This window comes from Ciconia boyciana, chromosome 1 (assembly GCF_034638445.1).
Source record: "Ciconia boyciana chromosome 1, ASM3463844v1, whole genome shotgun sequence".
Classification (NCBI taxonomy): domain Eukaryota; kingdom Metazoa; phylum Chordata; class Aves; order Ciconiiformes; family Ciconiidae; genus Ciconia; species Ciconia boyciana.
In genome coordinates this window covers 54,211,754-54,239,651 of record NC_132934.1, presented here as the reverse complement: position 1 = coordinate 54,239,651, position 27,898 = coordinate 54,211,754, and the positions used below count along the sequence as shown (strand labels likewise).

General features: G+C 43.4%; 1 protein-coding gene across 2 annotated transcripts; it reads left to right on the top strand.

Annotated features, from left to right (window-relative positions):
- Positions 1-9: 9 nt before the first annotated feature.
- On the top strand, positions 10-26,514 carry SLC5A8 (solute carrier family 5 member 8). Of its 2 annotated transcripts, none has more exons than XM_072884811.1 (15): positions 10-649; positions 2,803-2,868; positions 6,794-6,845; positions 8,415-8,482; positions 9,356-9,510; positions 10,889-11,029; positions 15,044-15,173; positions 16,738-16,826; positions 18,151-18,263; positions 19,595-19,662; positions 19,960-20,046; positions 21,064-21,257; positions 22,471-22,574; positions 24,364-24,449; positions 26,093-26,514. In XM_072884811.1, exons 1-15 carry the CDS (start codon positions 317-319, stop codon positions 26,222-26,224), a joined length of 1,818 nt encoding a protein of 605 aa, XP_072740912.1. In that variant the 5' UTR covers positions 10-316; the 3' UTR covers positions 26,225-26,514. The 2 variants fall into 2 exon arrangements, with proteins under 2 accessions (XP_072740912.1, XP_072740998.1); XM_072884897.1 differs by having other exon boundaries at positions 24,364-24,453; positions 26,109-26,514.
- The last annotated feature ends 1,384 nt before the right edge of the window (positions 26,515-27,898 follow it).

The window sequence follows — 27,898 nt, the reverse complement described above, 5'->3', positions numbered from 1 at the left end:
GCCGGCGCAGCCCGCGCCCGCCCCCCGGAGGCACACCGGCGGAGACTTGCGCGGGGCGCACCGCACCGCACCGCTCCGCGCCTTGCCCCGGCGGGGGGCACCGCACCGCTCCGCACCGCTCCGCGCCCGCCCCGGCGGGGGGCACCGCTCCGCGCCGCTCCGCGCCTCACCCCGGCGGGCGCACGGTACCGCGGCACCCCCGCGGGGTCCCGTCCCCATCCCCTTCCTCCTCCTCCGGCCGCCCCTGCTGGGGCAGCAGCTGCCCCTCTGATTCTGGGGCAAATCCTTGGCTCCAAGGGCGAGTTCCTCCGGTACCATGGGGCGCTTCACCGTCTGGGACTATGTGGTCTTTGCAGCCATGCTGCTGGTCTCGGCCGTCATCGGGATCTACTACGCCTTCGCGGGAGGGGGACAGAAGACATCCAAGGACTTCCTCATGGGGGGCCGCAGTATGAGCGCCCTCCCCGTCGCACTCTCCCTCACCGCCAGCTTCATGTCAGCTGTCACCGTGCTGGGCACCCCTGCCGAGATCTACCGCTACGGTGCCATCTTCTGCGTCTTCGCCATCACTTACGGCCTGGTGGTGCTGTGCAGTGCCGAGATCTTCCTGCCCGTCTTCTACAAACTGGGCATTACCAGCACCTACGAGGTAAGGTGGAGTAAAAGGAGCCTTTCCACAGCCTTCAGGGAGCTCGGGGGGCCTCTCATGCCTGCTTTCTACATGTCTCCCCTCAGTCTCTTCCCCCAAATCCCCCTGCACTCTGTGCTGCCCCATATCTCCACAATCCCAAGGGCAGGCTGCAACCTGCTCTGTCCCCAAGTCTTCCCACACTGCCTTTGCAGAGAGGAGATGCTCAACCCTGCTGCCTTGGCTCAGGAGCTGTGCACCATGCCAGATCTGTTTCCTCATTCCAAATACTCAGTTTAGCAGGTAGATTAATCCTCGTGCAGCTTGGATGGTGCCATATGGTTAATGATGTGTAATGAATTTACCAAGAGCAGAGCACAAGAGCATCTAACATATGACCCGGAGTTCTCAAATCACGCTCCCTCCAGATAGGTTTCTAAGCTCAGGTGCTGCCACAAAAGTTCCCCTGTGGCAGAGTATAGGTTTGTGCTGTTCCTAGAGGTTTTGGGGAGATGCCCTTTCCACCTGAGGCTGTTCACACCAGTGAATGTCTTCTCCATCACGCTTATACTGGGAGGTCAGCAACGCTCTGTGTCTGTGAGAGTTTTCTTGCTTCCACCAAAATATGGTTGAGCTGGTCTTCAGCTCAGTGTGTAAATTAAAGCTTATAGCTAGCAACGCAGAGACATCTGGGGTGGCGGGACATGTCACAGGTCAAGTCTGACTGTTTTGGCGTGAGGAAGCATCTGGTCAGGACTTTCTTCTGATTTAGAAGGTCTGTGCAACCTGTTTATCTTCCTGCATGGAGAGAGTTCCTAGTTGCAGATTTGGATGCAAATTGCTCTTTTCACAGAGAACATTGGGAAAGGGGCATCAGTGCAGGTGAAAGTCCTTGGCTAGCTACTTTGGTCTTTTGCATTTTATTACACTGAACAGGGGCGTTGCAGCACTGGAGGCTGAAAACAAGATGTCTGTTGGTAGACTTAGATAAGAATTCACCAACAGAAACCTCTGGTGGCTTCCAGTGTGTTTTAAACTACTAATCTTTGGACTGTCAGTTATGTTGATAGTTAAAATAGGGCTCTTTTAAATAAAGACTTAGAGTTATGACTGGAAACTCACTGATAATCTTGGGGTTAAATCAACGTAATGCACCTATAAAACATAGATTTTCTATTTGTGAACAGAGTTCAGAGATTAAACAACTTTTTGTGTCTGTCCAGGGGTTCAGCACTGCTTCCTTGTGTGGACATGCTCAGAGATCAAGTTTTAAATGCTCAATTAACGAGTGAGCACTTTGAGCTACTTCAGGGTTTGTCTCTGTTGAATGAACAGATTGGCAGGCAAAGGAGATCCCTTTTGTGCAACCACACACCCTGGAGGGTTATTAGGACAGATGGTGGGAAGAAATCTGCCCTACAGGATGACAAACTCATTCAGAGGTTGTGCTGTCCCGGGCTAGATAGAAAAGTGAGGGTTCCTGTTTTGCAAAAGGCTAGATTTCCACTTACCGGTAGAATATGGCGAGCTGCTTTGGGCAGTGCAGAAGGTGAGATTAACATGGGAGGAAGCCGCTGACCATTGAAAACCTTCTGCCCTCTCTCGCAACAGTTCAGATGGACGCACATAATGCCAGAGTTTCCAAGTCGACTAAGCCTTAGGAATAGCCATAATGTTTTCTTTTTCTATCTGATTTCACACTGCAAGTGGGTTCTGTTGTTTGCTGGTACGTGATTGTGAACTTTTAGGTTGCCCTGTGCAGAGTCAAGAGTTGGGCTCGATGATCCTCCTGGGTCCCTTCCAACTCGGGATATTCAGTGATTCTGTGATAATATGTGCTGGTCTTTGCCAGGTCACGGTGCACAGCTCCTTGTCTATTGTGTGCCTTGAGGCAGCTGGGTGGCACCAGTTTCCATTCTGCACACTCCATCGTATGCTGACTAGCTTATATCTTCTTCACTTGCTTGTGTGTAATTACTCGGTGGTGAGGTCTGTAAAGAAATATCAAATCAAGTTGAAAGAGATATCAATCAAGGTGACTCTAGGAGTTTTGGCCATTCATGAAAATGTAAAAACAACACTATACCCTTTCTATATTGCGCATTGCTTCGCTCCAATCCTATCAATAGTGCCAATTTTCAATATAAACGTTTGTTTTTTCTTCTCTTTTGCAGTATTTAGAGCTTCGATTTAATAAATACCTGCGCCTCTGTGGAACGGTCCTCTTCATTATACAAACGGCAAGTAGACCTCAAAGCTGTTCTGTGGTCCTTGTAGCCACCAGGATTCTTCAGCTTAGTGTAACTGGATGTTTTCTCTGAATGGTTGATGAGGTTACCACAGTGCATGGGTGGCTAAGAGTGGGAGAAACAAAGCTCTTTCTGCTCCAAAGCAACGAGGTGGGGAGCAGACGCTGGGCTACCTGCCCCTTGGGTCTCTGCGTGCATTGTTGAGCACCCAGAGCAGTCACTTGGCATCAGCACCATGACGAGAGACAAGCGACCCTTCACTGTGGGATAGCAGTGTGAGGAGCAGTTGTTTGCCTGCCTGCTCAAGAAACCCACAAGGGGTTCAAAATGTAAATATGCCCCAATTATCTACAGCAGCAGTTTTCATCGTCTGGTCCATGGATTCTGGGAATCTGACTAATTCTCAAGGGTCTGTGAAAGGTGACAAAAAAAGCTGTCAGGAGCTGTCATTTGTTGCACAAGGGTTTGTACCACCACCACTGGAGAAAACGTGGGTATCTGCAAACTGAGATGTAGCAAATTATTGCCTTGGGGAATGTTATATTAAAGCATTCCCTGCAGTTATTGTTGGTGCAGTTTGCTGTATCCAGCCCATTCAGTGAGTCAGTATGAGACCACAGCTTTTAAATGCACAGTGAGCGTGTGCCAAAGGCACCAGAAACAAAAAAGTATTCTTTTCACAATTTTGAAGTGGACTTTTTGGGGAGTTCAAAGCAAGAATGAATATACAATCAGAAAGCTTTTCAAGTTACATGCTTGCTTTTTGCCCTTTTGGTATTTAAGACACACCATGAGTTACAGGACAATCACACTTGCACCTATAAGACGGTGGTCAATGCAGTGTTAATTACTTATTTGAAAAGTGCTGCTTAGCTGGCATTTATAGATACACAAGCCCATAGGACACTGTTTCACCAGCAAATAAGAAGACATCACAGATGTGTAAGTTGGAACAAGCCAAGCATAATCTTTGCTTGCAAAGATCAGAAAAATAATCCTATACAACTTAAATATGTGTCCAAGGAAATTAACTAAAGATCTATAGGTGTCTTTCTGTGCCAAGCACTAACAACCGAATAATGAAAATAATAGTGAGGAAAGGAAACTCCCCAAAGATTTTAATGGTGTAATTTTAACTGTTCTGTGAATATTAGCACGAGCTTAAAAGAAGAAAAATAAAAAGGATATGTAGTAATACAACCTGAAAAAACACTGAAGTGGAAAGGACTATATAATCAGTCCTGTTTTAGTTTACACAAAAACGTGATCATACTTGTAACCACATTTAATTTCTGATGGTTCAAAGCTTCTGGCACTTGTTTGCTGCGTATGAGAACGCCACTTTCTCATGCTGACTCCCTGAATGAGCAGCATTGAAAAGATATGGATTTGATGGATGGACTATTAGGTGGATAAGGAATTGGCTGGATGGCTGCATCCAAAGAGTTTCTGTCAATGACTCAATGTCCCAATGGAAACCAGTGCCAAGTGGTGTCCCTGTACTGGGACCAGCACTATTTAATATCATCATTAATGACATAGATAGTGAGATTGAGTGCACCCTCAGCAAGTTTGTGGATGACACCAAGCTGATACACTAGAGGGAAGGGATGCCATCCAGAGGGACATTCACAGGCTTGAGGAGTGGGCCCATGTGAACTTCAGGAAGTTCAACAAGGCCAACTGCAAGGTCCTGCGCCTGGGAGGCGCAATCCCCAATATCAGTGCAGGCTGGAGGATGAATTAACTAAGAGCGGCCCGGCAGAGAAGGACTTGGGGATACTGATGGTTGAAAAATTGGATATGAGCCAGCAATGTGCACTTGCAGCCCAAAAAGCCAATCGTATCCTGGGCTGCATAAAAAGAAGTCTGGCCAGCAGGTCGAGGGAGGTGATTTTCCCCTTCTTCTCCACTCTCATGAGACCCCACCTGGAGTACTGCATCCAGCTCTGGGATGCCTTGTACAAGAAGGACGTGGACATCCTGTTAGAGTGGATCCAGAGGAGGGCCATGAAAATTATCAGAAAGCTGGAACACCTCTCCCATAAAGAAAGGCTGAGAGAGTTGGGGTCGTTCAGCCTGGAGAAAAGAAGCTTGTGGGGAGATCTTATTGTGGCCTTTCAATGATTAAAGGGGGCTTGTAAGAAAGATGGAGAGAGACTTTTTACCAAGGCCTGTAGTGACAGGACAAGGGGCAACAATTTTAAACTGAAAGAGAGTAGATTTAGATTGGATATAAGAAATAATTTTTTTATGATGAGGGTGGTGAGACATTGGAACAGGTTGCCCAGGGAAGTTGTGGATGCCCCATCCCTGGAAGTGTTCAAAGTCAGGCTGGACGGGGCTTTGAGCAACCTGATCTAATGGAAGATGTCCCTGCCCATGGCAGGGGTGGTTGGACTAGATGATGTTTAAAAGGTCCCTTCCCACCCAAACCATTCTATGATTCAGCAGCCCATGCTGACAGTCACTGCGTGGTCAGCAAGTCAAGCATTGACATGGCTTGACAAGTGTTAGTAGTTGTTGGCTGTGAAGTGATGCAACCAGTGCTGAGGGGGCATTCGCCAGGGACTGGTCAGGACCGGCAACTTTCTTTGCATACAACCTGTATAGGAAAACCTAGAGAGGCCTCATGGCACAGAGGGAAACAAACATGCACACATGCATGCAGGGAGTAGTACACAGGTAGGAATAACTATCTCCCCAGTAGCCCCACCATCCTTTCTGGCATGTGCTTGTAACAGGTGCAACAGCAAAGGGCCAGGGCAATTTGGTCATGCTGGGTGCAGCAGGTCCTCCACACTCATTTGCTCCCACAGCTGGATTACCACTCCAGTTACCTCTTGGCTGTCTCCCCAGCATAGCTACTGGCCATGTGGCAGAGCTCCAGCATGGGGACTGGATTTGACGTGCTCAAAAGCCACAGTGAGTAATCCAGTGGTTAGCCATCCTGCTGTGGTTTACTACCTGTGCTTAGGGCGGATTCCACAATTGCGGGAAGGGCAAAGGGTTGCTGAATGCTGGATAACATCTGATTTCGCTGCTTTTCCATGCCCAAGTCCCACCCCTGTAAATCAGGGATTCAGAAGAGTTCAGTCATGGAAGCTGATGCAAGTCACCTCAGGACCTGACTGGTTTAGATCCTTTGAATCAAGACCACTGACTTTCACAGAAGTCGTCTGCACATTGCAAGCTGTATTCCTCTGTACCATGTCACAGCCGAACTTGTCCTAGTAGTACAAGGCAGTAATAACAGTGGTAAAAAAGCAAATAGGATTTAAAAATATACACAAAGAAGTTGTAGAGGATATCAGTGTATGAATTTCATTGTGCCCTCAAAAGTGGATGGAGTAGCTCCTTGATTTGTCTGTATCTTTAGTGTATTGGGTGAAAATACAAATCTGCTGATAATCATGCATGGCTTCATCTTACAGGAGCGTAATTCCTTATAATGCTATCCATAATGACTAACTAATGCTGTATTTTTTGTTCTTACTTAGGTGCATTATAGTTGCATACTGAGAGGCATGTTAATCCCAAGACTGAGAAAATAAATTGTAATAGATTACTTGGCAAACTGTGTGTAAACCTCATCAACTTCCTATTGCTCTTGTTTCTGCCATATGACTGCGGTTTTAAAGCAATAAAATAAGTTAATTATAAAAGCCAGGAGAAGCTAAAGAGGGATTTGGTATTCAAGAGTCCCTGGTATTTGTTTTAAGAACACTAGGCTGTAAGACTGCAGTGCTGGTTAGTCTCAGGCATTAATCTTCTAACAACTGGAATTATTTCTCAACAGTTACGAATTTAGGAAATATAGACTGCATAAATGCTTGAAAAGAAGTAATCTCAGAAAGCTATCACCTTTCCAGGAATTTACATTTATTTTGATCTTATATCTTTTTTCCCCTTCTAGACTTTATACACTGGTATTGTCATTTATGCTCCAGCTTTAGCACTAAATCAAGGTAAGATGAGTATACTGCGACTGTTCTACTGTTATAATTTTTTCTGCATATAGTACTGGTATGCTTTTGGTTTTGGTAATGCATGCCTAAAGATATAGCTCAAGGCTTGACTGTGAAGTCTTCTAAGATCTCTGTTGATCCTGATGGGAACTCTGATAGAAGGCCTTCCATTTGTAATCCTAGTCCCTTAATCCCTACCTGTAAGGAATTATAGAAGAGGCTCGAGGGGAAAATCTGCTCTCATTTACTCTGCCTCTCATGCAATATCCGTAGGTCATGGCTACCTTCAAAAAAGTTAAGAAGACTTAAGTAAATTTTGAAGGCAATGCAGAGACTAAGCACACATTTAATTCCCCTGGTTAAGTGCTCTTCTTCAAGAGGAGAGCAAGGCAAAAGTTCTGTAAATATGGTTTTGGGCTGCCTGGAACTGTTTAACTCAGCCTATCATTTTGCCAGGAAAACCAAATCAACAGCAAAGAGATCTTCAACTTAAGGTGTTTGTTCTGATATTTACAAAATGAAGTATTTCCATTTTCTACTTCAGAATGACTCTTTGCTTTGAAAATGAGCCACATTTATTTTTAAAGGGGAAAAAGCTTTTATGTGGAGCCAAATTAAATTTTTAATGACAATTAATTTGTCCACTTGGCAAGAAAAGGCACTAACAAAATGCAAATAAAAAATTAATCATTTTGGCTACAATGAAAATCATAATTGTTCTGTTTGCTGGGTTTTTTGACTTGTTCATTGAATGAAAAGGAAGAAAAAAACCAACACTGTCTGCATTGGTCTCCTCTGGTGTATAAGTCCCACAGGTTTTATGTCCTTGATGTTTATATTTGCCCTGCATATACATGCTAAACCAAGCTATGACTTAGCTGGCTCCCAACTAGAAGCAATGATTTTCATTAGTTTTGTTGCAGTGTTTCTAATTAGCCTGAACTATCTGTCAGGGAGCCCCCAGTGCCCTGCCTGGCAGCACGTGAGCGTGCCAAGCTGGGGCAGTGACAGCTTGTATGCCAACCGCAGCACAGTGTTGTCTAGCGTAGACATACTATCATGTTTCCTAAAAGAAAGAGGAAGAAAAGAAAGGCTTTTAGTCTGACACAGTTCTTGCAGACCATGCTTGAACCATCTTGCCTCCATGGAGCATCCCCATGCTTTATACCTGCTTAAATCCCTGCCTAAGGACTCTGTGGGACTACCCAGGCACTTCAAAGGAAGGACATGTATTTTAAAACCTTCCCGAGTTGGGGCCTACAAACATATTGGATGTCTTGTTTGGCAGCATTCACATTAAAGACAAATAGCTTTTTAGGTCCTGAAATATATCTAACTTTTTAGCAGTTTCCAATGTCTGTAACAACTGTTTCATTTTTAGAACCGGTTAGGGCGAATCCCCTGGTTTAGACATACAAATATTTTCATTGCCAATTTTTATTACCTCCTACTTTTGCATTTAACTTATTTCTAGTTTTTTTTTTCAACAACCTGATTGGGGGTGAAAAATCGACCTTCATTTTTTTGTCCCCAATGCCTCATTCACACTGCCATTTCCCTCTTTTTCAGTCACTGGCTTCGACTTGTGGGGTGCAGTGGTGGCAACCGGCGTGGTCTGCACTTTCTACTGCACGCTGGTACGTGGGCCCTTCAGCTGAGAAAAATCTCTATTCTTTTCACCATTCACATCAAATACGGAATTTATTGGGAAGTAGCCTAATAACTGGGTTACCACATGGGAGTACATTTCACAGTGTAGCTGTAGCCACAGGGCCATATTCACCCAGGGACTTCTCTGGATGCAAAGGTAGCCATGATGTGACTCAAACGTTTTCTGTTTTGATACATTCATACTTCTGTTGTTGCTGAAAGAACAGCAAAAAGATAGATTTCCCTTCCTAAAAATCCTCCTGTGATTTTTCTTCTAATCTAGTAGGGTTTATCTGTGTAATTTGTCAAGCACCTACCTACTGCAACTATAATAGTCCTGTCTGTTATTGAATAGAGCCAGTGAAAACAGCAAGTGCCACATGAACAGATTGGTCTTTAGATTAGTGTTAATTGACCAAGTGTCTAGGAATTATTAAATGGAACCAGTGACAAATTTATTTGTATATGTTGGATTAAATCATGTTTCTTTTTATTCACATGAATGGTATGCCTTCTGGAGTTAGTGGTACTGTACATATATAAGATGAGCACTGTCTGCCAATTTATCTTTTGATATAAACTTCTGAATCAGGTTATGTGATGAAGGAAATACTGGATTAAACTATGTGTATGGCCAAAGTAAATTCCTAGTGCACTTCAAAAAAGGGCCAGGATGTCCTGAATAGGTTCCAGGATGCAATTCCTAAACACTCCAGCACTGAATTATTTCTATTAAAGAAGAAGATTAAATTAATCTATTATGCATAATACGGATAGTAACGTTTCTTTTAGTTGAATGTGAGAGCAAAGCAAGAGTGCTGCTGCCCTGTTGTACCTGATACATGCTGTTCCTCATACAGGGTGGTCTGAAGGCAGTGGTGTGGACAGACGTTTTCCAGGTTGGAATCATGGTCGCTGGATTTTCATCTGTGATTATACGAGCTGTCGTGGTTCAGGAGGGAATTGGACGCATTGTAAATGATTCCTACTATGGAGGAAGATTAAACTTCTGGGAGTGAGTTTGTACTTGCAGATGATGTGCCTCTTTATTCCTACAAATAGAGCCCATGTGACTTCCTGTGAAATTAAATTGCTACTGCAGGAGGAGGGGAGGAGTTGTGACCTCATTTTTATATATTTTTAAACAAGCTTACCTAGTCTGAGGGATATTTTTTAGGTTTTACACCATGCAAAATCCTGTAAAGAGCAAAACCTTTTTACTTTGTCAAGTAGGTGTTTTAAGGATACATTTTGGATTCCACTGAAAGTGAATGGTGAATAGGAGAGGACAGTTGTATATACACTTACAATTTGCAAACAGCTGATTTGGCATTTCAGCTGCTGAACCAAAACAACTGGGAAAATAATAGTTTTTGTCTAGTCTGAAAAAGGGAAAAGCTTTTCTTTTCCCTGAAAGAAAAATTAAAAGTAGTTTTAATAATATTTTACCCTCCATTATTGTAACTAATCATAGCCTAAAAATATCATTTTGCATTCATTCTGACAGTGTTGAAGCAAAAACCACTTAAAGTTAAAAAAAAAAAGTTATTGTACTTTTGATGAGAAACTTCACCCAGTTCTATTAGTGCAAGTTTAATGCGACAAGTATTACCTTTTGTCCTTTTGTCTATCAGTTCACAATACTCATCAGGTTGTTCTGTAAAATTCTTCACCAAATTCTTCAGTAAATTGTTCATCTGTGGGTTTTTTTTTTTCTTCTGGTGAACAGCCATTTTTTCAATCTGTTTGGCTGATTTGCAGTGTTTGTACTGCATTGCTTCTTCCCGCAATCATAGCGTTCACAGATAGGAAAAGAAAAGGAATAAAGGCATATAATAGGTGAAATAATATTACATTGTTCACGAAGATAAGCATAATTTATTGCTATATTAAAGTGTGATTTTAAAAAAAATATATATTTGTGGCCATTCAAAATCTGTTATTCACTTAGAGCTAAACCAGCAAAATGTTTTACAGAGCCTCTGTCCACAAAGACTGGGCATGCAAACACACCTTTATATTGGTGTCAGACTGATGTCCCTCTAGATAAGCAGGCATATTACACTTTTTACTGGAGCATCATTTCATCACAACAGTCACAGGCATCATACAGCTTTACATAAGACTGTAGTTTATAGGCAAATAAATTAGTTAGACTTCACCTTTGGACAGATCAGAGTGTTTCACTAGATCAGGATTTCAACTGTGACTTTTAAATTTGCTTTCTGTGAGTTCAGATTTCACGTATCTGAATGTTCAAAATCTGGCCAAATTAAGGGAGCTTGTATTAGAACAAGTATGAGGAAAATTTTTCTCCTAGCCATTAAGGTCTTCTCATAATGAGAAGATTTTTGTATTCTGAATTTGTTTTTTCTTTTTCCCTCTCACTGTAGCTTTAATCCCAATCCTTTGCAAAGGCACACCTTCTGGACGATTGTTGTAGGTGGGACCTTCACATGGACTGGCATATATGGGGTCAACCAGTCTCAAGTACAGAGATACATTGCATGCAAAAGCAGGTTCCACGCAAAAATGTAAGTCTGCCTACAGTAACTCTTAATGTCTGAATTTAGCAGTGACTGTTCTTTATAAGGGAGATTTTTTTTAAAGGAATGTTTTTTGTCTATATAAAACCCATTTGTAAAGGGTAACAGCTTTTGCTTTCTGTTTCATGGGCCAGGTAGAAGACAAATCGGCACAATAAATACTGGTATTTGAATTACATATAATTGCTGTAACATTGAATTTTGTGCCAGACTGTTTCATTGCCAGTATTCTTGCATACAAATAGCTACATTAAGTTTATATGCAACCTAAAGACCAAATAATATAGTACTTATGCTGAAGCCATAAGACAGCATCTTGAATTGCTACTCTACTAAACCCAAATCATTGTGTGGGAATTTTGCATAAGTAAAGTCTAAAAGATTTTTCCATACTGATGAGTATATGCATGAGAAAATGCAGAAATGTTTTATTCAGTGATAAAATTGCTGAGGAATCATATATTTTGTTTTCATAATAATCATGAATTTTTCTTCAGGAATTCACTATGGAAACTGGCAGAGAGTTCTGTTTTCCTTGAGTTTAAACATTTCTGATCAGCCTTTACTGTAGAATGGAGTATGTTTACTAACTCTGTTTTCTTACCTTTATCTTTAATATCATTCCAGCAGTTCATAACTCAGGATTTAAGAATTATTAGCGAGCTCATAAAGTGTATTTATAGGACAAATATATAAATGCACATTATAACTATAGTCCCTATAAATTCTATAATACAGTGACATACAGAGAAGGAGTTTTATGAAGGCTTTCACTTCATAAAGTCAGCAGAATACCCACAAAATCATGCACAGTTTAGAACTGAAATATTTTGGTTATGGCAATAATGAAAAATCTGCTTTTCAGTCCTTTACACTGCAGACAGGAATGAGCTGATGCTCATCATTGGCCACATCTCCAGCATACAGGTGCCACATCTCCAGCACACCATGTGGCTTCTCCACAATCCCTGGTGCGTAGCTGGGTTCCAGGTTCTCAGCACTGCAGAGGCGGGAGGTGCATCCCACATCTGTAATGCTGCCTGGCATGATTGCATCTAGGAAAACAGACGCATATGTTGTGCCAGATTTGTGTGCCAGTGAGACTGTTCTTCTTGAGCACCTGTTTCACTTAGGGCTGTGCTCCTCTCTCGCAGCCTCCCTACCCTCTTTGTAAGGAGGGACAACTCCAGGGCGTCCCAGAAGCAGAGTGTGGCCAAGGGGAGTCTGGCACCATGACAGCTTCGGGGCAGATTTTCTGAGCTGTTGCAGCAGCTTTGACCAGAGCTGGAGGCTATCTGGTTCTGGAGGGGTTTGGATGGGGTTTATACCTCATACCATATTAGTGGTGCCACAGCCTTAATCAGTGGAGTCCTCTCCTGCTGGCGTGGGTGGTTGGACTCCATAGTATCTTCCTTGTGCCTCGCTTGTGCAGGGAATTCCCCCTGCATGGAGAAACATTTTGTGTAATGGTTGCAGCCTGTCACAACTATAAACACTGCTATTCTGTGGTGACTATCTAGCTCATTTGCAAATATAATTAAACACATCTGGTAAGTCACATTGGTGGCCTGCACCTCTTATTGCCATTTAACCTGTACATAGAAGCGTAAAATGTCATCAGGACAAAGTAATAGGGTTTTGTACCCCTGTGGCCTTTACTGTAAGGCTTTATAAGAGACAGCACAATAATAAATCAGAGCTGAGAAAATAATTCTTTCACAGATCCCAACTTGCAGTTTTTGGGAAGGCCTTTAACAGTGGCACAAGAGTAGGAATTTTCTCAGGTTTTGGGAAAGGATTTCACCCCATTCAAGAAACACACTGGTAGGTAGGAGCACATGCTGTCATCCTCAAACAGTAACTAGGCAAATTGAATATAATGCTCATATATGAATGATAACAGGCGCTCAGAGCAGGAGAGCTACATTTTCAGAAAAATATGGGCTACTAACTCATTTTCCTCTACTTTCCTTTCAAGGTCATCTGGCATGTTTCAGTGCTAAAATCTTAGAGCAAGCCTGAAACAAACAACTGAAAATAAGCCTTGTACAGTTACAGTGCCTACTTCACCCAAACTCCACCCCATGTTACTCACCCAGAATTAGTGGGAACACCTCCCTCCTATAGTACTACAATTATTATACTCCAGTGCTTAGTCATAGGGTGTACCACGAGCTGGGATGTAAATCAGAAGAAAAAAAAACAGCTTTCTTTTCACTGTCAAACACTGACACAGTTTAAAAACAAGAATTGCCAGATTCAGACAATTTCTTTTGCTTCCATGTGTTCTCTTGACTTTCTCATCTTTACTACAGGCTATAGGCTAATGCTGCTATTACATCTGTTCAAAAGATTTGGATTGATTTAACTCATTGATTAAATTTTGTGCTAAATCAGCTTATATCAAGGTAGATTATGCCAACGCAGGAGTAGCTTCAGCTAAATGAATGCAAGACATCCAACCAATATGTAAGCATCTATAAGAAGAGGACTACTACATTTTTACTAAATTAGTCTAGAGACAAATTTAAAGTGCTGCTGGTTCTGTGTTTAGACTACCCCTAATTGCAAATACAAAGCATAAATGCAGAGTTTCCCCTACTATGTGTAAATCAGCTTTTATTTATACAGGTCTTGTTTAAGAGTTTACATTGTGCTTGCCAATAATTTTTCTATGGTATAAAACTGATAGTTCAACTAGTTAATCTACATTATGCCTTTCTGAAAATGTCCATTTCAATGCCTAACAAGGCCTATAAAGTTAGTTTTACTTCTTCATTCATTCTGATTGTCCCCTAAGAGCAGTCCAAAGGCTGGCACCCCTTGCCTTCTTGGGAACTGAAAGCACTAAAAGGCCTCCTGAAGCATCCCAAGCATGGGTATATTTGCATAGAAACCAAAGGTCCTCCCAGCAGAGGTCTTAGCAGTTGGCACAGGTCCGGGGTACGTGATCTGTCAGGCAGTTAAATCTGTCAGGCAGTTATCAGTGGATGGTACACAGATAACTGGGAGGCAACTGCTGGAAAGGAACGCTGTTTTTCAAGGCCAAGCTCCTGGTGGGTGTGTTTGCTTGAACTGACCACCCTAGGTGAGAACAACTTTGTGACCAAAGTCACAAAGGAGTCATCAAGAGCTGAGAAGCATTTGAGAAGATCAAATAGTTAGATGGAAGGGAAAAGCCCTCACTGGGCGAGGAGAACAATTCGTTTTTCACTGCCAATAGAGGCTGCCTGTTGTGTGTGGCAAAAGTAGCATTAATGCCCGATGAAAACGCATTTCTGCTGTCAGCGTTAGCTGAAGCTCCCGTCAGGATGCGGGGAGGTGATGGTGTTACTGGACCATACCAGGCTCCAAGCTGTTTAGTTACTAAAGGGGAAGCCCTGGGGTTGGTGGCAATGCCCTGCTCTCTGGAAGTGGCAGCTGTAGGTGGCTCCAGACCAGGTCCCAGTGCCTCATTGCTGCCTCCCACGGAGACTGTCCCGGGAGGAAATGGGGGATTTGTTGCTTTACAAGGGCAACTCCAGCATTGTGTAAGCATGGCACTGCAGCTCCAGAGGCGAAGGAGTGCTGGTGCTGACTAAAAGGTAGCCCACACTTTGATCTGGGGCACTCCACCTTACAAATCCGTCCGGGGTTTGTCTTTACCCAGGGGTGTGGCAAGGGGGGGAGAGCATCTTCTTGCCAGCTGCCTGCAATGTAAAACTCGAGCACATGATGAAACGTGGGGATTGCCATATCGCTCCCATCATCTCGTGAGCAGACTTTGTCAGGGGCTGGGCGCTCAGACTGTACCACCAAAACCAGAAGTGTAATTTGTATATTTAAAAAAGGGATCTCACACTGGGTGAAACTCTGAGAGCTGTATCATGACTCCCTTTCCGGCGGGCAGCCACCGACCAGGAGGTCTCCTTGGTGTTGGCACGGGCACTTGCTCCCTTGGCCCCGGCGGGGTCTTGCGGGACGTTGAGCTCTAACATGGTGTTTCCGTGTGTGTTGGTGCAGGTCCCTCTACATCAACCTGGTGGGCCTCTGGGCGATACTGGCCTGCGCGGCCCTGTGTGGCCTGGCCCTCTACTCCATCTACAAGGACTGTGACCCATGGACGGCAAAGCAGGTGTCGGCACTCGACCAGGTAGGGCCCCACGTTTCAGGGGAAGGTGGTGAGGGGGCATCCTTCCTCTGCAGCCATAATAACCAGATGGGGGGGGGGGGGTCAGGAGCAAGGGGGGTGGAAATAATGACATGCCCGAGTCCCGTATCAGGTGAGTCTAACGCTGAGGGATTAAGCTGAGACCGTGGCGGGAGGGAATACCTTGGAGAAAGCAGCAGACCTGTCCTCGGCACTCTTCCGTCCCCGCATCCCTCAGCTGTTCTGGAGCCTCAGGTCTCTCAGTGCCAGGTAGGGAGGGTGGCAGGGAGAGCAGGGACATGGAGAGTGCTCAGTCCACCCACCTCTGCAGGTATTTGTGTTTTTCACCCAAAATAGGTCTGGGGGTGCCAGCATTGCGTGAAACTGCTTCAGAGAGAAGCGAGGGGAGGAGGCTGCCACCGGGGACAGCTGAAACGAGCGGTGCCTGTGTGAGTGACTGCAGGCCCCTGTGAGCTGCTTTTTAGCACCCAGCCTAAACCGCTCTGTGCCAAGGGAGGCGAAAGCCTTTTCAGACTCGAAACATAATCATGCCTGAAGCATGAGCCTGGAAGAAGGCTACCAGCAGGCAATTCTTTGCTAGTGTTAGTGAATCCTTCCCTCCTTTGGGGGAGAGCTGGGCAATCAAACCGCATCATACCGTGCTGTGGAGAAAGCACCTTGTAACCCATGGGCGGCCTCTTCCTAAATAGGCCCCGAGCAGGAGATTTACCTGAGGAACAAGAGCTCTGGGAGCCTCTAGACTGACCAGAGTCAGGGCCCAAGGAAATCATACAAGTCTTTTTTTTTGTATGTTTATGCCTGCGATAATTGTAGGCTCTGGATAACTCCCCACAGACAATAGCTGGAAAGCCAGGAGAAGAGCACAGACAGCAGAGTACCCGAGGCAGGACCACCTGGTCTTTAAGGGTAGAATAAGATGAGATATGGAAAGCCAAGGTGGGAACCCGAAGGAAATTAAGTCATTCCCGCCAGGTGGAAACTGGAAGCAAGATACTTAAAAAGACCAACTTGTCCATGGAGAAACTATGGTTCACAGGAAGAAAATCTTGAAATCTGTATCTCTTTCTAGCACTCAGATCTTGCAAAGGTCAACAAATGGCACATGGTTTCCATACAGAAATTGTTCTCAGGTACCCTGAGGTTATTGGACTGTATCTAAAAAACTTTTTGTGGAGTCAACAGCAGACATAAGCATCTGCTGTGGCACCCAAGCCCCACAGAGTGATGTACAATACAGACTACCTGCTGCCCAACGCTAGTTTCCTATACCATTGTCACTGGAAAGCAACCTGACAGCACCACTATAGGCTCACCTCAGTTTGGTGGTCTAAACAGACTTTACTGTATCTTGAGTGGATGTTTTAGGAGTGCTTTTCTCTGAACCACTCCTAAAACCAATAAAACCAATAAATAGTGCAAGATGGGGCATTCAAAATTAGAACAGCTGGGCAGAATGCCAGTGAAAAGGCTGTAACAAAAATAATACAGTGAAAGACAGAAAAATTAGGGAAAGATAGTGATATTTCTTACTCTCTGAATTTTTCAGCTAATGCCATACCTAGTGCTGGATATTCTCCATGATTTTCCAGGAGTGCCAGGGCTTTTTGTGGCTAGTGCCTACAGTGGAACATTAAGGTAATTTAATAATTTGGAACCTAGTGTCTTTTTCTTTTCTTTTTGTGTTAGACCTAAAGTTGCATTTATACTAAAACTTTTGCATTTCATTTCTTTGTCTAGCTAATTTTTGTTCTTTAAAAAAGCACTATAAGCTCTTTGATGATGCAGCTTAAAAATCCATAGTTTCCAACAGTGGTGATCTGAGGTCCTGAGACTCAAAGCTGTTTGGAGTTCCCTACTAACGGGGGGAGGAAACAGCTAGCCACACATTATATACAGCACTAATAAACCCTCCTCTCTGTGCCTTTAAAGCCCCTCTGCTATAGGAAATTTTAAGTATTATAAATGGGTGGTTACACAAAATAACTACAGTTTGGGGGAATTTCCTACTGCTCATCTTTAATTTTCCAGTTTCAAACCTACATAACTTTAAAGCCATCTCCCTTTCCTCATCCCTGATCTTTAGAGTCTTATTTACAAAAGAGTTTCTGGATTTCTAATTGTCTTGAATGAACCCTGTGAAAACAACAATCACTGTATATTTTTACTGAAGGAGACAAATCAATCCCCTTCTGTCCCATAGTGGGGAGTGTTTTGTTCAGCTTTCCCAAGGAGCATCTTTTAGGAAACATCACCTCTCTCAAGGAAGGCTCTGAACAGTAGTAAGCAGATAAAAATGAGGAAACTTAAGAACGTGACACCAGACTAATTTTTTTGTTCTGAGTACTTGTAGCTACATAAATAGAGGGAACAGCTAGGATATTTGTTTTTCACACACTGAGGAAAAGCTGGGGGCTTGCAAGATCAAGGTACACATAGACACAAGATCACCTGACTGGTTTTGTGCCTTGGGAGCGCTGGTTTCTTTAACCCCATAGGAAGCCTGGAGTAGTTCAGTTTGGACTAGATGCCTAATTTTTAGGTGAGTATAATTAGATTATCTGAATCCTCCTCTGAGGGTGCATTCAAAGTAATCAGTGACCTGCATATAGGAATTTTACCTACCCAGATATGTACCGTGTAGATAATTTGTGAACATATCACGTATATCAGTAATGTTTACAGCTTAGCCACAGGTAATAGGTATTTTCACTGACTTCTTCAGGCCCATCTTTTCATCAAGACTTTCCTTATCTTCACTAAGAGCAATTATTTTAAACAATTTTTGTAAGCTATTAACTGCATCACCTGGAATAATAAGTTATTTCAGCCAATACAGCAGTTACATGAGTTTTCTGATACTGTTCTAGACAATGGCAGTTTCTCTCTGCCAGTAACCCATCTGTTATCTATGATTTCAGCTTCTCAGATTAAAAAATTGTATAAATCTTACCTTCTGTAGTACGGTGTCCTCCAGCATCAATGCTCTGGCTGCTGTGACTGTCGAAGACCTCATTAGACCGTACTTCAGATCCCTCTCTGAAAAGAAGTTGTCATGGATTTCCATGGGGATGAGTATGTCTGGAAAATATCTTTTCCACTTTTGCTTTACAAAGTGAGGGCTTGATTCAGATCTCGCTTATGGCAGTGTAAGTCAGGAGTAAGTGCATCCACACCAGTAGGACTGCATTGGTGCAATACTTCAGGGAGACGAGATCAGCTGTGTAGGTTTTACACAGAATGCTATTTCAAGTGAGCATAAGGAAAAAAAGAAGCCATTTTGTCTAATCTTTAAGCAGGAAAGACGCACTGCATCTGTATTCAGTATTGATTCGCAATACTACAAAGCCAAATGTCTCAGACTGAAACAGCTGTTATTTTTCTTTCATCTGTCAAAAATGAGAAGCAGAGGAAATAATTTTGCAACAAACCTTTTGAACTGAGTGATATGTGAGCAATAGCATTGTGTCCAAATAACATTCCAGAGAACAAGAGACTTCACGTCTTCTCTAATATACCCTCAGACCCCTAGTCTGTTTAGCTCCTCTGTTTACTGTAGCTCAAAGAAGAGAGTCAGAACTAGGCTGAGCAGAGGGTTTAAATCTCTGAAATGCAATTGCCAGCTCTGCTAGTTGGACTGTCTGTGATCAGCTGCAGGTGTAGCCCAAGACAGCATTTGTAGTAAGCGTGGAAAAACTACAGTCCCAACATGGTGTCAGAGCCCATATCAGTGAGCACAGCAGACTGGTGGCAGGTGACAAGTATTAAATATTTGCACCTGAGAGCAGTTTCTTAAACATTATTGCAAGCAATGCTTATGCCAAAATTGTTGTTGATCTTATCATGAGTTGCCTGACATATCACATTAAGCAGTGGGATTAACCTATTGCTTGTGCAGTGAAACTCAACAGGAGTGGAGGTGGAAAAAACAAATAAGCCAGTGTTATGGGTCCTGGGAAGAGACACTAGATCCTGTGACCCAGGATGTTCTTTGTCACGGCGCCAGCTCCCAGTAATCTGCCAGCATTTATTTTCTTGCACCAAAGACTTTAGACCAAGAAGCAAAAATCATTTCCTTAAAATAAGGACTGTGACACAGGAGATTAGCTGAGAAATACCAACAATACATGTGGTATTGCCACTATGGCCAATCTATATGGCTGCCATTTATTAACTAATCTTTAGTTAATATACAGGAAGAGGATTTTGTCAGGTTTGCATGATCTCCTCTTAATGTAAACAGAAACCTGACCTTTTAGGCAGTTCAGGCTCTCTTAGGAAAAACCCAGATGCTAGCAGGTTTGTTTTGAAGATGTCAGGGGCCATGTTGGGTTAAACGGAAACATTTCCATTAGTGATTTTCAAACTTTGGCAGATTTACGCATCATTCTGCCTTTCCCACACAGGCCTGTTTTATGGTGGAGTCTGCATTGCTATGGCTGCAGTGGCATCTCTCCTGGGAGCCTTGTTGCAGGTAGGTGTCAGACTGCTTTTTCATGCCCATGTTGAATGACCCAGAATGAATTATGTAAGAAAATAATTGCTGGATACCATTATGAGATTAGTTTTTATTCTTCGTTGGGTACTGGCCTCAAACAGCCCATGGGTCAGCCTCTGCTCTAAGCACCCATGTAGCTATACCAAGTCCTGCCAGCTGAGTACACACCAGTTAAAAACCTCAATTTCCTTCTCAACATCTTCCCTTCTTGCCATGTTGGAGGCTTTAACTTTCTTGCACAGCACCTGATAGCAGACTCTCTTCCTTCCTCAGGCAGCACTCAGCATTTTTGGCATGGTCGGTGGCCCCCTTTTAGGACTGTTTGCCTTGGGAATCCTCTGCTCCTTTGCAAATGGAATTGTAAGTAGAAATTTCAAGCCCCGTTCATCCAAAATTCATTGGTAATTTGGGCATCTCCTTCCCCCTCCCCCCTGATAATTTTGTGCTGGGCAGCAAGTGAGATGTCTTTGATACTTTCCCTGAGGACATTTGCCCTTGCTACTTTTCCTCCTTATCCCAAGGAAGCGATGAACAGCGCTGTATAGGAACTTGAATTTCCATCCATGAAGAGATTTACAATGACCAGCAGGGGGGGAAAAAAAATTGAATAAAAAAATGAAACTTCGGCAAGAATTTCTGGAAAACACAGTCTTAGAAGCAGGGAACAATGTGTCTTGAGATGTAGCTGAGCAACCAGTAAACTCAGAGCATGCTGGCCTGAGCAACAGGGGGTCAGGCTAGGAAAATGGGGCACAAGCACTTGCAGACTGAATTGGGGTGTTCTCAGAGTGCTTCAGTATCGTGAAATTATCATTTCCAGAGGGAAACGCTATTCCATCAAAAAATGGATTTGACAAACTTTGGGAATATGGTCCATGAGTTAGTCTGACAAGATTGCTGTTTAGTAAGGTTCATTAATCACTAACCTTTACCTCTCTGCAGTTGCAAACTTTATGTATATACTAACAAACAAACAAACAAAAAACCACTAGCTGTCAGCCAAAAAAAGCCCCCACCCTGAAGTAGAAGAGACTTTTGCAAAAACAGATCACATGAGAAAAAGGAAAAATGGCTTCTGTATTTGTTCAAAGAGGGCATCAAATAAAGCAGTACTTTCCCATATACCACGCAGCCCAAAACTATCCTTTGACTGTAAAGGCATAGTGGCAAAATAAAGAGATATCCTCAGGAGCTGTGAGTAAACACTCTATTTCCCAAAAGGGGAGTGAAGTAAACTCCACAGCTGTATATTTCATTTTTGCTATGGAGCCCACAATTTAGATTATCTTGACTGTTTCTTACTCATCTAGATGTTGGTTTTTTTCAAATATCCTTTTGCTTTTCATGTAAATCCAAGTTTCATTTTCTGTTTTGCAGGGTGCATTTGTGGGTCTTGTCAGTGGCTTTGTTATTTCACTTTGGGTTGGAATCGGATCTCAGATTTATCCTCCACTCCCAGAGAGGACCAAGCCACTGTATCTCTCAACGGCAGGCTGTAATATATCCTCAGGAAATTTGATGTCAACAGAAAATCCATTAACAACAGTCTTCAACACACCAACTGCAGAGAGGTATACAAGTTCATCATGTGCAATCAACAAAGCATGTATTTGTTTTAAAGCAACACTAACATCTGTCTAACATTTGGGTTACTATAACTATGCATCTCTGATTTACCTACCAGGCTGTTTAAGATGAAGCAGTTTTCTCTGATTTTTTTTTTTTTCCTGTCAGAATTAAGTTTGTCCGAGTTATCCCAGAACAGAAGTCAAAGTGAATCTTCCTATTGATCTGAAAAGCTTCAGTTCAATATTTGAGTCTAAAGGCTTGGATATGCCTTACCGGGAACCATGCTGTTAAAGAAAGCATAACATTTATAGTTATTGGATTAACTTCCACAGTCTGTCTCATGAATTAAAGTAGTAGGCAGTTAAAGGGCAATTTGCCAGTTTAACAGCTCCACGTACAACAGCTTGTCTGTGCAGAAATAGTTCTATTCAGGAAATTCAGAAGAGGGTATAATCCGTATAATGGGCAAAATATAAGGGATTTTCTCCCCTCTGCAATTAGCATATGTCTTAGTTTGGGCAATCACAATTACGTGTAACAGTTATGAAAGACAGTATAGGGAACAGCAGGAACAGAAGCTGAACAAACACAGTTCTAGGGATTGCCAATCCTTACACCTTAGAGCATTGTACAATCAGCAACAGATATCCTGGTACAGTCATAGGTGCCCAACATCCAGTTTCATATACTACACCTCTCACACAAGGCCTCCAGCATTGCTCATGGCTGTGAGGAAGCAACTGTTGCAACAGAGCACATTGTCAGGGAGAACAAAATAAGGTTTAACCTGAGGTGTGACAGTTGCTCTATTGTTTCTGGCTGTTTAGAGCTGCACATGGCTGATTTCATACTTTTTTTAATGTCCCTTCCTTTAAATAATGTCCCTCCTTCTAAAGAAGTTATCCCTTCATCTGGATAGCTGGAGTGCTCAGCTCTGCACTAGATTCCTAGCAGAGACAAGACTGTCCTGTTTTACCTGCTGTGTCCTATGCGTTGCCTCACTGCACTGACCAGTCTCCTCCCCTATGAAGGAACCTGTCCTGCAAATTTGAACGGATTTTCAGTGCACATTTTATTGTACGGAGGTAGTTCAAGAGTACCAGGTCACTTGGTTCAGAAGTAACTCTGTATTTATACTCTGTCTGGAAACAGACAATGTTTTCAAGCTGCTTGGAATAGGGAACAGAGATTAACACTTTTTCTGCTCTTTTTCAGGCCTGCCCTGGCAGACAACTGGTATTCCTTGTCTTATCTCTACTTCAGCACACTTGGGACACTTATCACAGTAGTTGTGGGAATAATTATCAGCCTCCTAACAGGTACTAGTTCCAGAGCTGTGATTTAATGTGTCTTAGCTCTCTTTCGAACTAAGATGACCAGAGAGCTCTCCTTGCCACGGGAAGTGCTGGTGATCCTATTGCAAACCTTGTATAAAGGTTACCATCCTAACTCTCATTTCCTCCCCTCAGCCCTTCTGCATCCCACTCCTGGTCTCTGCTCACAGCAAAGGCTACTTCAGATTTCTAAGGAGAAAGAAGTTTCAGCAGTTTTTTAACCTGAGGGGCAAAAAAGATACATCATCTGTCTTTCCTGTTTTATTAGATGCCAGCAGGGGCTGCAGGTTTAAGGGTTGTCCCTGAACATGGCAACAACTCCAAGCAAGGAGATACACCCATGCTTCTAGAGGACAAAAGCAGTTTTACTTTGAGTGAGTTCAGAGCACTCCAGGATTATTGTCTGCACCTGTACAGTGCATGCTGTTCACCACATTCCCAAGCACGTACCTAAGAGCTGCAGATCCTGTGCATGGCTATGTTAGCTTCTTTCTCAGTTTCCCTATAGTATTTGTGCAAGGGGCAAAAAGCAGCACCCCCAAGGTAAGAGTAGGGACTTCTGTTTTAGCCCATGGCCTCACTACTTTTGCATTTAGGTGAGATGCAAAGTGTACCTGTCGTCCACCTCACACATGGGAGAAATAGCACAAAAGCAGCTACTCCCACAGCTTTCCCCAATATGCCCAGCCAGATGCCTATGAGAGCCCTCATCTTTGAGGCTGTTAGATTTCAGATCTATTAGTCTGACATACTTCAGGACTATGAAACTCCAAATCCAGCAAACTCACTTCCATTAGCTTCCCTGTGCCCTGCAGCTAATAAGCACAAGTTACACTTCTACCATTTTATTTTCCTTTTGAGCTTCTAGAGAATTTGCTCCCCCACTTTCTTCCCATCACAAGGTCTTCCTATTGCTATAGTGATGCTCATAGACAAATTTTGCCTCTTACCAGGTTGGGATCAGGTCATCCCATAGGGATGGGATCTTATCATGGGTCATCCCATGGGATCTTATCATCCCTGATGATAAGATCATCAGGCTATGAAACAAAGCATAAAGACTAGACAACTCAGTAAATCCAGATGAGCACTCCACAGCCCAGAAAACAGAAACCTAAAAGAACTGACCCAACCACAATGCCACCCTAGTTTTTGCAGGGTAAGATCCCATTTAAGCCTCAGGTGGCAATCAGAGCTAATTCCCAGCAGCTGCATCTCCTTTCTTTCTCACAGGCATTCCCACACAAGAACAGTTAATCTTCCATGCCTTAAAAATGCCCAAACATCCCATTAACCCTCATCCCCCCACCTTGGGGCTGCCCTTAAATAACTCGCTATAAAAATTGCTGGAGACTCTGTAGACAGGAACCTTGCTGACAGGGAGCTGAGGACTCGGGCTCAGGCTCAGGCTCCAGGGCAGCACTTGGTATTACAGCTGCTGGACTGGCAGGGTGGTTCCAGACATCACTGTATGGATTCATCCTTTTCTGATTATTGTCTCAGTGTTTTTTACACAATAAGAAATCTGAGGAGGATCTAGGAAACTCTGGGAAATGGCTACAGCATTTCAAGTAGACCCTGAGGATCATTTTATATTTTGAGAGGTGCAGGATATGTACATCATTGTAAAGAAATGATCCCTAAGGCCTGTGATTCCTTGATGGCTTTTGCTGCATGACTCTCTCCTGCTCGCCTGGCCTGGTGCCCATAGCTGGGCTCTGACATATTGTTTGCATGTGTAAACCTGGCTGATTGAAACCTGCCTATTTTGCAGGAGGACTAAAGCAGAACACAGATCGTAAATTCCTGCTGACCAAGGAAGATTTCCTGTCCAACTTCTCGTGGTCTAAATCTGAGACAGTAAGTGTAATTAAATGATTTAATTTAAATTGTAATAAATTGTAAAATTTATTACAAATTTATTACAAATTGTAGTAAATTGTAAAATTAATTTAAAGTGTAATCTCTGATTTAAATCAATCTTTCCTCCTGGGGACAAAGGCAAACAGTCCCTGGCTTATTTTTTCCCACCAGGATGCATAGCACCTGATGCTGCCTGATATGACTGTCTGCTTTAAGGCAGTAGCAGAGCACAAGGCGGGTAGGAGTAAAGCAGCTGGCATAGGCAGGGAAGCTGTGTTTGGCCACAGCTTGACTTCAGTGAACAACAGAGCAGCAGCTGAGACAAGGGACAGTTGTTCTCCGGGTTTCTGCCAAAATACTCCCTCACTAGTCTCTTGGAAGCTGGCCCAAGGCACGCTTTGGACTCAGCAAAGCTTCCTTTGTTTGTAAACATGTGTCCTCTAAAGTCTGGATTTTTGCAACTTTGGCTACTGTTTGAGAGAAAACATCTCTAGTCAGTGTATCTGTTTCCTAGCTCCCTCCCTAAGATATAAGAAAAGGGGAGATGTTATTGGGTAATAACATCCCTTAGAAGGGAGAATGTAGGGAAAATTTGTTTGGGTGGTTTTTTTTAAGTAAACTATAGATCTCTTCAGTCAGTATCATCAGGATGCTGAACATTCAAGCTCAGCTTTGTTCAGTGCTTTTCGAGTGCTGCAGTACAGGCAATGATCATATCTTTGAAATGGTCCAGTTTGCAAAATGTTTCTCCCCCATGATGACAACTCCTTTAGTATGATCTCATGTATTTCAGCTTCTGCATGTGAACACCAGGGAGAGAAAGGGCTTTTTACAATACTATTGTAATGCTGTTTGCCCATGACGGGACTGGAGACCATATATCCAGCTATTGTCAGTCACTGTCTTTAATGGGCCAGCATCTGTTTTCACTATCTGGGAATTTAATCCCTGAAATCTTTTGAAAAAAAAAAAAAAAACAAACCACAAACCACCCACATGGAAGCTGATGCCCACAGCCAATGGAAGCTGATGCCCACAGCCATACTATTTTCTGCCTGGAGTCAGAAACAAGTGTCTGCCTGGTTGTACAAGCTGGGAGCTGAATAACAAGTGGTCGGCATAACAAACATTGCAGAAAGTTGTTGAGAAAAAAAAATCGGGGAACTGAGCAACTTCCTGCACATGAAGAGCTCAACATCTCATTATCTGTAACAGAGATGGAACAGCAAAGCAATGATGCATGTTAATCTGCTCTTCATGTCAAAGATGGAGCAAGGACCAAGGGTTGGGAGTCAATAGCTCAGGGGCCTGGTGGTGACAGATCGCTAGACATGAAAACAGCAATTAGAACTTTGCACACCCAAAAATACTTTAGACACTTTGCAGGACAAGAACATTTTATGTGACAAGAACATTTTACACAACTAGTACCTTATGCAATAAGAAACTTTCTATGCCCCTAGAAAAATACCAGCTACTGCCTACTGCAATGAATAAATATTTATGCTCTGTCAGCAACCAACATGTGTTTTCCTGTAAGGCATCCTGTATGTCAGGCCTGATTCTGCTTGCATGCAGGCAAAAGAGAGGAAGACTCTTTTTTCCACTTCACAGCATGGCTTTTGTCTTTTGTTTTTTAGCCAGAGAAAGTGGAAGTGTTGAACTGGAAACCGTTTACCATGGCAGCCGAAGGAACTGACAACCCTGCTTTCAGTCACATTGAAATGGATATTGCAAGCGATAAGAACAAAGTCAATGGCCTTCATATATGACATGGGGCCATGTCAGCCCACAAGGACAGTTTTGTTCATGTAAAGCACCATTGACATTCCAGCGCCGGGTCAGTTACCAGCCCTGCTGGAGTCATGGGCAGATGTCTGCTGAGCTTCGTGGCACTGACACCCTTGGATGACCTTGACATTAGTCAAGAAAGGAATCAGGTCTTTCTTGTACTTTCTCTCTCTCTCTCACTCTGGCTCTTGGTGACAGGGCTTAAGGCAATGTTTCTATGTGAAATATTTGCCTGATATTCTTGATCCTCCTGGAAAATATCTGCTTTCAATCTCAGTTCACTCTCAGAGTACATTTTTTATTTGGTAAGAGCACTGTTCCCCCAGACATGGCTGTTTTTCTGGTTTATTTTTTTCTTTTAAGGCATTGAAAATATGAAGAGATTAGGGCTGTGGGACATTATCAGATTGCAAGAAGCAGTGGGTCTTTTTTTAGTGCAGGAGGTGTATTTAGTGCCATCTGGTTCCTTTGTAGAACTGATCCTGAGAGCATATTTATTTTGCTGGCTTTGTCATATATGTTTGTTTTTATTAAGCCACTTGTTCCCTGGCTACCTGCATCTCCTCCTCTGTGCTCACTGCTGGAAGCTACAAGAGTGTCTTTGGTGATGGGTAGAGGCAAAAGTCAGTAATATCCTTCCCTTCGTGCCCCATCTCCCTCTTCTGCCCTGTCTTGCCCTTACAGAGCTGGTCCTCATGAAGGAAATGAGCTATTTGGGCTTTCTATTCGATGCCATATAGCAGAACCACAGTAGTCTTCTACTTCATTCCCAGCATGCTGGCCTAGGACTGCTCATGGACTGGGCTGGGCGTAGTGCAGCAGAGATGTTAATGCAAGAGGGCCCTCTGTGCTGCACTGGACAAGGGGGAAGGCTGCATCTGCAGTTGCCACTGCTGTTATCTGCGGAGCTGTGAGCTGAAACCTCATGTAGCCATTTGTGTTCATGCAGTCTCTGTTGTCACTCTGGGGATTCATGTTCAAGGTTGGTCCAGATCTGGCAAGAGCACGTTGTGTGTTTTGGCAGGCCGAGTCCACTGCACAATCCCCCAGGACGGGGAAGGGATCAGAGGCTGTCATTTAGTGAAGGCTTCTCCAGGGCTGCAGGGCATGGGATGGCTCATCCTCTGGCTGGGCTGCCAAGAGAAGCTGAACAGCACATCCACTCCAGACCATGCACTGTACTTCTGGTTTGGGAGGGTGAAAATCCCCATTGCTTCCTTCTCCTGTATGCTTTCTGGTACAGCAGGGAACAGCCTCTGATCCACTGTGCTGTTTTTGTACTGCAGACTTTTTGCTATGGCTATACATGGGTGTTTAAAACTCCTCTACAGCAGCAGAATCAAGTTGGAAAAATAAAAGCCATTGCAGGAAAGTCGAGCTGTGAAGCTTATAAAGCAGTCATGCTTGAGAATCAAATGAAAAACTGACTGCGTGTCTTAAATGCTTTCTAAAAGTTGTGCTGCATTTGTGCCAGGTGCTGAGCTGCTGTAACTTGGAATGTGACACAGTGCTAGTTTATCTACCTTGACTGGGGCCCTTTAGCATCTAAATCAATTTATTCCATGCCCCTGTGACAGAGGGCACTTGATGACCTACTGCATAAGATGAACTGACAGGATCAGTAAACATTAGGAAGACAAAATGGATTCCAAGGA

What these genes read in the sequence shown, in the direction of transcription:
- SLC5A8 (XM_072884811.1), top strand. Translation starts at nt 317, where the DNA reads ATGGGGCGCTTCACCGTCTGGGACTATGTGGTCTTTGCAGCCATGCTG. An exon ending in AGGTGTCGGCACTCGACCAG is followed by an intron (nt 15,174 to 16,737) that starts GTAGGGCCCCAC and finishes TGAATTTTTCAG; the next exon opens with CTAATGCCATACCTAGTGCT. An exon ending in AATTATCAGCCTCCTAACAG is followed by an intron (nt 22,575 to 24,363) that starts GTACTAGTTCCA and finishes CCTATTTTGCAG; the next exon opens with GAGGACTAAAGCAGAACACA.